Here is a 9,269-nt window from a genome sequence, read left to right as displayed (position 1 = left end):
GACAACTGTTTGTACCGGAAAACATTATCACTTAATTAAAACTACACTTCGAATTTAGGTAAAAACAAAATATATATCAGGCTGGGTTAAGTTTTAAGGATTTGTAAACATGTCCAGATGAAAACACAGCTTCTCAAAACACACCAATGACAAAAAAGATACAAGCCTTTAAATATATTAACATCAGATGACTTTAACATTAAAAGAAAACCTTAAAACATTTCCTTTGAAATATTTATTTAGTACACATAAGACACAATGCATTTTAACAGCTTTTTCAGCATCTAATATGTAAATACAAATAAATTAAATACAAGTTGGGATCTTTTAACTTGTGTCAGTGCAAACTTTTTAAAAGCACTGACATGAACATTATTTGCAGGAAAATAACTAATAATATTTAAACAATTTCTTAATAAATGTTGCTATTTTCCTCACTCCGGGAGCGGTAAAATCTCTGCCACAGCAGTGGTGGGTTATTAAGCTCAAAGCTGTTTAGTTATGTTCAGCTATTTTTCTGTTAAACTTGTTCTTGGAATAATTGTTTAAATGCCTCAAGCTGACAAAAGACATGTGGTTAAAATGTTCTTATCATCTGCCCTGCCAGAGTTTTTTGTAATAGAAAGTGCCACCTAGTGGTTCTACCGCTGCTCTTCTTTTTGTGAACTGCTACACACAAAATCACAGAGACGCACAATACGTGACCGCTTTGATAATGATTGAGTTCGGGCAAATTTTATTTTTGATGATGCAAGTCCTTCTGTTTCAAGGAAGATGCATCACTAGTGCATTATTTCTCTGTGGAGAAAGCCCTCTTCATAAGTGGAGGGCCTGTTTTTCCAACATCATACAGTGACTCCAGTGGAGGACTAGTGAGACTGCACCAGTCAGGAATGCGTCCTGTTTGATTGTAGTAGTCCCTGGACACAGAGCGACTACCCAGGATGTCCTGCAATGCTCCAAATATGGCCCCTGCACACAGAAGAGACAGAAATGCTGACAAATTATTATTCATTCTTTTGAATAGTTTTTAGGGACAAGTCTTCTTCATCTTTCTTACCCCCAAGCCAGGCAGTGCAGTTGGGTTTGGCCGGTGGACTGTGAATGCGAAAGCTCTTGGAGGCGAGAGCGTCACTGTATTTGGGTTTTTCTGCGAGCAAACGTATTTCAGCCAAGAGGCGGTGAAGGAAGCCAGGTAGCATGGCTGTGCCACCGATTACCATCAAGTTCTCAGATAAAACCTTACGTGTGTCGATGGGGCACTGACAGGGAGAAAAAAACAAAAACACAAAACCATTTTGGCTATTAATATTAGAACATAAATAATATTCTTAAATATTATGAATTAATCTGTGGATTGAACAGTGCACTTGTAATTTGAGATTTTTCGATTTAAACAACAATGTATGATGATCTACCTTAACTAGAGTATCGAGCACTAGTGAAGCAATAGATTTTTCTTCATTGTCCTGTTCAAACAGCATCTCAGCAACAGAGTCTCTGGAAAAGAAAAAAAAAAAAAAAGAAGACAATTCAGGTAATTTTGTCCTTTTCGTCACATGGGGGGTAACAACTAAAGCATTGCTCAGAGCACTGTAATGACAAGTAAACTTCATTGTTCACATCAGTGTGACTGTCGAAGCTATTCAGAACCAAATGACATGCAGAAACCTCTCATTAACAGCTGGTCTTTTTTAACTACAGTAAGCTCTTGGTTATGTCTGCCTGAATAAGCAGCAGAGCTCACGTGTCATTGACCTGCTTCCGTGTAAATGTGTTCATTCAGCAAGATTATAAGCAAACCATAGCCTAAAGAACATAATCGCTTAATCACGATGCTCGTTTGAGAGCTAAACTGAAAGCACAGGCTGAAGAGAAAAGGGTTGCGTTATTAAAATCGTAAATGATTTGTCATGACTCAATAGTTTCAAATTGTTAACAATGATTTTCAAACAAATATGTTGAGCAGAACGGTACAAATCTTTTAACTGACAAAACATAGCCTGAACTGAATTACTACTACAGAATGATAAAATTATCATTTTATACATTTCATTTTATCTATAAAATGATGTGCAATGTAGTTTTAAATCGACAATCACAGTGACGTCATAAAAAATTAGTTGTACTGAAATAAAGGTTACTTTTAGAAACATATTGTGAAACACTGACGTGAGCAAGTGTTAGTAAAGGTGTGTGCGGGTTTACCTGATCGACCCTTTAATGTGAAGGATCTTCATTCCATCCAATGGATAATCTACATCAGGTGGAGGAGCAGGTCTCTGTAAACAAAAAGAAAAAATGTGCTTCTATTAAGTAATAAAAAAATGAACTAGCATTCAGTCTTCCTTACACACACCCTGCATCAGCCTCTACAGTTAACAATTAAAACATGACCTGCACAAGTCACAGAGCTTCAGTAGTAATGATATTCTAGAACAGAACTGAAATAAACACTGAAAATAAAAGTCAGAAAACCTCTGCAGTTCCATCCATGTTGAACTTGGCTTCCTGGATTTTCAGGCCTCTCTGCAAATCACTGACAAAACATGTCCTAACTGGTCACAAAAATAAAAACAAATAAATTAGTAACTTTTTTAAATACACATTTCAGTCTTTCTGTTCTTTTGTGCTCGGACTTACCTTTGATATCCTCTACAACCTCTTCTGTAATGGTGCCTACAGCAAAAAATTAATAAATAAATAAACATCAAATTCTATTCTGAATGAAAATTCCTACATGACATTTGTAAAAGCTGAATTTGATCCGTTTCATCAGAAAAATGCGCAAGTCTTATCTGCTGTTTTTTTTTCTCTCTACCAATTGCTACCACACCAAATGACAATGTAAAGGGTGAGATGGTTGTGTACGCAACAGTATGTACAGTTGCAGAACTTTACCTAAAACAGTTGGTAAACTCTGGCTGGTGCTCGAGTCCGTGTCCACAGTGCACTGCTCCATCAGCAGACAGTCCAACTCTCTATACAGCAGCAAGGAATGCAATAAAAACCACATTAATACCCAGACAAACACAGATACACCAGCTTTCACCGCCTCTCAAGTCCTCCAAGATACACTATATGGACAAAAGTATTCCAGTCATATGTGGTTCTTTGTTCCTCAAACTGTTACCACAATGTTGAATACACACAATTGTATACGACTTTTTTTTTAATCCCGTTGCATTACAATTTCCCTTCACTTCAACCATGAGACTCAAACCGGTTCCAGCATGACAATGGACATTTGCCAAACTGAGCTTCATTCAGATATGGTTTAGATTGGTTGGAGTAGGACGTTTTTTAGTGGTCTTCTACTGAGCTCTGACCTTCACCCTATCGAACCCCTTTGGAATGAAATGGAATGCTGACTGCACCTCAGGCCTCCTCACCCTACATCAGTATCTGACTTTACTAACACTCTTGCAGCTTCATGAGCACAAATCTACACAAGCACAATCAAAAACCTAGTGCAACCAGAAGAGTGAAGGCTATTATAACAGCAAATGGGGACTGATTGTGAAATGGGGTTTTCTTCTGTACACATGGTTTACCACTGGAAAATATTACCTGAATACAGTGGTCCCCTGGAACTCACGGGGGTTACATTGCAAGACCCCCCATAAGTTCCGAAAAGTCAATTTTGGATGCACCCCCCCAGTGAATTCATCTAGACATTATATCACTTCAATACAATAACATGTTTTTTAAAAAATGTATGAAATTTGTTAGCGAAAACATTGTTATTCCTAACATTCCTGAACATTCGGGGTCCCGCCAATTTTAGGATAATCCGCAACTTGATGTTAGTTAGGTTCCAAATGAGAACCCGCAAATTTTCCGAGCCGCGAATTATAGGTTGTTGACTGTACAAGACATTAAACGCCAGAGTTTCAATTTTGAACACACCAATAGACTGTAAATAAAAAAGTTAACAGTCCTACAGCAATAAATCTGAGAGTCAAAGGACTGTTAAATGCTACAGTTTGTATCAAATTAGACACTAAGCCTTATTCATCCAGTTAACAAAACATATCCAATTCAAAACATCATGCCTGAAAGCTTATACACACAAATATAAAAGATCTTTTCACCCCGTATTATCAGCTGACTTACTTGTGAATGGCTTTTCCCCCCATTGGCAAGGCCTCCCATGCAGACAGAATTGGAATTCCTTCATAAACCTTATAAATGTTTAGGAAAAAATTCTAACTCATATCAGTCACTCAGTCACCAAATACAACACTGTTATTACTTTTTAACTGTGCAATAACATTACCTGTGTGCAATATTACCTGCAATACGTGCAATACTACCTGCAATGCGTACTTATTTTCTTCCCTTATTGTATTTATACATTGTACTGCGTATATACTGTATATTATAGTATGTGTATATTCTTTTTATATACTGTATTTGCATTTATTTTTATTTCTTTCCTTTGCTGCTGTAACAAAGAAATTTCCCCACTGTGGGACGAATAAAGGTATATCTTATCTTATCTTATATATCCATGCATCTATAAATGAAAATCCCAAATGTACAGCAGCTATCATTGGGCCACCTCAAATGAAATGTGTGAAAAGCACAATCTAGCATCATAAGCAAATTGTCGATGGAATTGCCATTGCGGCTGTCAAATCGCAGAGCTTCCAAACTCAAAGCTTTACTGTAGCACTTCTGTAACACATGCAAAAAGGATACGGGCAGCACCAGGGTTTCAGTATATCCACAGTCCATGACGAGAGCAGAGTTGGCACCTAAAGTCATGATGGACATTAGATGACTGGGGGCAAAAAGCACTGATGGAACCTAGGTGAGAAGAAAGGCATATGTCACATGGCAGAAAAATATTGCATTTAATCTTTTCTGTATGCTACAATTTTTAACAGCGCAAGAAAAATGTTTGCTTTTTTTTTTTTTTTAGCAATTATTACTTGATTCCCAAATTCTATAGTAAATTAATAATATGACAATTGGGGATGTTTTGATTCATAATAGTGCTGCACTAATAAAACAATAGTGCTAATAGTGATCATAAGCCAGTTCATAATATGCCTCTTGATGACCCTGCTTTAATGATCTCCAATTGTCAAGAAAGTCTCTTACCTCAAAGTGTTTAAAAAAGACCCGTGACAGGGTTTCCCTGAAGTGCGAAGGGCAGAGGATAGACTCAATAATAACCACTCTTCTGTCACGTGGATTCACAAGCAAATGCCTACAAACACAGCAGTCACAGTACAACCACACTGTCAAACCTACCAGAGGATGTACACATGCTGTGTTGATATGAAACAAATATCCAAAAGCATGACATTAATATGGCGTGTATCCCCTACCGGAAGTACAATGTGTGAATGAATTCCTTTAAGTTGGTGTACAGCTCCTCTGTGTTTATGTTGTACTGCACCACCTTAATAGGCTGGAAAAAATATCAGTCCACATTAACAAAAAAATAAATAATCAGCATTAAACCACAACCAACATGCAAATCTGTAAACAACTAATGCTGTATTATTATCTCTCAGTTGCCTTAGTATTTCCTCTCTTTAAAATGTTAATGATCTTTATATAGCCCTGTTTTAACATTTAATGCTTTAATGGCCTGGTTGTAGACATTAGAACACAAAAAAATTGAGCTCAGATGAAATTGCATGCATATGTTAGTTTACCACACAAGGCATTTAATTTTGAATATTAAACTCACCTGCTGGAGGCCAGGACGCTGGATCTCACTAGGAATGATAAACCTCGGCGCAGTCTCGCCAGCAAAGCCGCATCTACGGGGTGCGATAATAATCAATAATGAAATTTGTTGTCAACGAATGCCGTGATCGATTAGTTGGGCTGCTCAAGTTATGGTTTAGCGTGACGGCAAGACAACACAGACTCTTGTGAAATAGTGGAGAGAACAGGGTCAACTAGCAGCAGGACAAAGTGTGCATCTCAATTCAGACAAGGCATGGGAGGCATTTTATATTAAACGCAACAAAGAAGACTGTAACCTGCACGTTATGCAGAGCGGAGTTTGTGCAGCATGGATGTACCACAGTGATGCACGAGCACATGAAAAGAAAACACACTGGAGTCACGTATGAAGACGAAACATCAGCACGGTAAACAGAAACTGCAATCAGCTCACAACATATTGAAATGTTGCAAACAAACACAATCTAAAAGCAGCAAATAACAGCAGCAGTAAACAATCACATTTTTACTCACTGTTGTGGCTTTCAGCCAATGATTATGCATTTGTACAACAATGCCTTTTTTTTTTCTTTTTTTTAATCAAGCCTGTTTACTTGCTGCGTTTCTCCGTTCCATTCTCTTTTTATAGCGTTTGTCTACTACAACTGTAACTTGTGTTTTCAAACGTGATTTACTGCGACTTTACTACGTTCACATGCTTGTTTTCAATGTTTGTATATTTAATTTATGCACATATAATTTAATTATTATTTCCATTTATTAGATATTGTATCCTCACAAAATAAAATTTACAAAACAAATGTTGTATTATATTTTATAAAGGCTTTTTAAACATAGTTGTGAACTTGCCATCTGCAAAATACAATACAAATGTTAATTTACACAATTTGCTTCACCTTGCATACTCAAATGCTGTTGTTGTTGTTTTTAAACAGAAAGAAACAACCCAGCATGAGTAAATTTGTTCAAAGGAGAAATCCCCGATGCCCTCCACAACAAGCAGCCACTATAAGCTTTAAAATGTCTAAAATAAAGATAGTTCGACTCTAGGAACACAGTGCGACTCTAGGAACACAGTGCGAATCTAGAAAAGGGGAGGACGACTCTAGATAAGGGGAGGACGACTCTAGAAAAAAAAGGGGACTTTAGAAAAAGGGGAGGACGACTCTAGAAAAAGGGGAGGACGACTCCAGAAGAGGGGAGGACGACTCCAGAAAAGGGAGGACGACTCCAGAAGAGGGGCGGACGACTCCAGAAAAGGGAGGACGACTCCAGAAACGGCGATGACGACTCCAGAAACGGCAATAGTGAAACAGAAAAAAGAGGAGAGCGACTCTAGAAGAGGGGAGGACGGCTCTTAAAAGAGGAGAACGACTCTAGAAAAGGGGCGGACGACTCTAGAGAAGGGAGGATGCCTCTAGAAAGATCTAACACATTGCAGCCTATATAATACAAATATTACTATAAAATAATCCATTAAGACAGACATTAACTATACAGTTTGTGAAGAGAATCGAATGTGAGGCAGTGCAAATAATGAAGTTAAGTGAGGTGAGATACACCAAACATTTCACCATTACATAACTAATTTGCAACTAACTTAATCTGGTTAAACTATATTGGCCATCAATGCCACTAAATTCTTTTTTACGTGATACTTTTCACAATGGAAACGTTTGCGTATAAATAGTTTCAACTGAACCACGAGAATGTCAGTGATAAGTGTTACCATCTGGATCTCCCTTTTAGTTATGCAGCCATAACCAGTCCTGCTGGAGTCCCTACTAGCAGCCTGATCACATAGTAGTGTCTGTAACTTTTATGCAACAATAAAGATACTTAATCATCCTTATTTCTCTCTCCCCATCACCCCTCTACTTTCCTTCTGTCTGTTTGTCTCTGTCTCTCTTTCCTTCCTTATTTCTCTCTCCCTGTCACCCCTCTACCTTGCTTCTGTGCCAGGTTAAACATGCTCCTGAGGTACTAGTGGCCAGCAATCCTGATATTTTTTTCTTATTGGATCTGATTCATCCAGACAACCTACTTCTAGGCTTCTTTTAGTTCTCTTCAAATGGAGACCAATGTGCAGCTGGGAATAGTTCCACATGATCAGCCTAAAGATTTATTAAATTACTGAACAACTCAAGAACTGAGGATGGATTTGGACTGTAATTGATAAAAACAGTCTACTTCAATGGCATAGGACTAGAGTTTGCATGTTCAGTTCTGCATTTGACTGAACAGCACACCTCAACAATGATGGAACTGTAATGGGTTCCTTTCTGAGTCTGGTTCCTCTCAAGGTTTCTTCCTCATACCATCTCAGGGAGATTACCATTTACATTTGCGGCATTTAGCAGACGCCCTTGTCCAGAGCGACGTACAAAAGTGCTTTGAGTCTCTAGCAATGAATAAATCTACACTGGTACACAAGATTACAAACTTAATATAAATATAACTCTTGAATTCTACAACGCAAACTTGAACAGTGCTAATTTAAGTGTTTTCAGGAAGACAAGGTCTTCAACCGTCGCTTGAAGATAGTCAGGGACTCCGCTGTTCTGACATCTAGGGGAAGTTCATTCCACCACCTCGGTGCCAGAACAGAGAAGATCTGCTTGAAGTGTACCCACCTCTCATTCTGAGAGAAGGTGGTACAAGGAGATCTTCCTTGCCACAGGCTTGCTCATTAGGGATAACCTTATAGACACTACACATATAAACTCAAATGTTTTAATCTCTTTATCTCTGGAAAGCTGTTTTGGGACAATGTCACAAGTAAAACAGTGAACTGAAATGTAATTGAACAATGAACAGGGTTGAGTTTAAAAACCTAAACCCGAGCATGCAGTTATAGGAAGATGTTTAACAAATGTTGTTAATGATTTTTTTGTTTTACATTTAAATGTTATGCAACCAGTTACAGCTCCTATTCCCAGCATCTTTATTCACTTCCTTCATGTAAATAAACATCACAAGACAATAGAAAATAATAAAATAAAGCAAACGCGAGTATATAAACGCATCTAAATAAGTAAAGGGATTCTATACTCTGTATTTAAGTGCACTGAAGAGATATGAGGTGAAGGTTTCTGCTCCATATCTACTCCTACTTCAGTATAAATAAACTGATCTGGAGTGAACACCACATCACTTACTTTGTATATGCAGCTCCCAAATCAATGACAACAGCTGTTTTCTCTCCTCCGCTCCCCAAAACCTCAAACAGAGGCATTTTATTTTATATTTTTTAATATAATTTCAAGTTTAAACCACACAGAAGATAATCTCCACGATAACAGCTAGCGCTCGGTGGTTCTTCAGGGCGGGGCAGAGGTCCTGCACTGAGCAGACCAAGCAAATGCCTTATTAAAATAAATCCAGTTCACACAAATAAACCAGTTCTTTAATGCGCTGATTAAATTATTACATTTCAATAACATGTTTGGATTTCATGTGTCAAATTTCTTTCCTTTACTTAAATCTTTATATTTATGAACGTGAAGGCGTCGAAGGGGCAATATGAGCGTCTGCATTACCAGTGCAGCACAGCAGGTGGT

The 9,269-nt window shown here is 37.8% G+C and overlaps 1 protein-coding gene across 1 annotated transcript; it reads right to left on the bottom strand.

Annotated features, from left to right (window-relative positions):
* Window positions 1–220: 220 nt before the first annotated feature.
* Window positions 221–9,056, bottom strand: actr10 (actin related protein 10). The gene is made up of 13 exons (XM_046836914.1): window positions 8,868–9,056; window positions 5,708–5,780; window positions 5,340–5,422; window positions 5,110–5,218; window positions 4,705–4,812; window positions 4,117–4,184; window positions 2,902–2,981; window positions 2,644–2,679; window positions 2,479–2,558; window positions 2,209–2,282; window positions 1,419–1,500; window positions 1,061–1,262; window positions 221–972 (listed from the first exon to the last, which is right to left on the bottom strand). Exons 1-13 carry the CDS (start codon window positions 8,942–8,944, stop codon window positions 791–793), a joined length of 1,254 nt encoding a protein of 417 aa, XP_046692870.1. The 5' UTR covers window positions 8,945–9,056; the 3' UTR covers window positions 221–790.
* Window positions 9,057–9,269: the final 213 nt, after the last annotated feature.

The sequence above is a fragment of the Silurus meridionalis genome, chromosome 23 (genome assembly GCF_014805685.1).
Source record: "Silurus meridionalis isolate SWU-2019-XX chromosome 23, ASM1480568v1, whole genome shotgun sequence".
Lineage (NCBI taxonomy): Eukaryota > Metazoa > Chordata > Actinopteri > Siluriformes > Siluridae > Silurus > Silurus meridionalis.
Note: the sequence above shows the minus strand (reverse complement) of the source record. Positions and strands in the feature narration are given on the sequence as shown.

Excerpts from the sequence above, each read along its gene's own strand:
- actr10 (XM_046836914.1), bottom strand. The coding sequence starts at position 8,944 with ATGCCTCTGTTTGAGGTTTTGGGGAGCGGAGGAGAGAAAACAGCTGTT. Across the intron at positions 5,423-5,707 it reads AGCGTCCTGGCCTCCAGCAG|CCTATTAAGGTGGTGCAGTA; the intron begins GTGAGTTTAATA and ends TATTTTTTCCAG. Across the intron at positions 2,283-2,478 it reads ACATGGATGGAACTGCAGAG|AGACCTGCTCCTCCACCTGA; the intron begins GTTTTCTGACTT and ends TTTTGTTTACAG.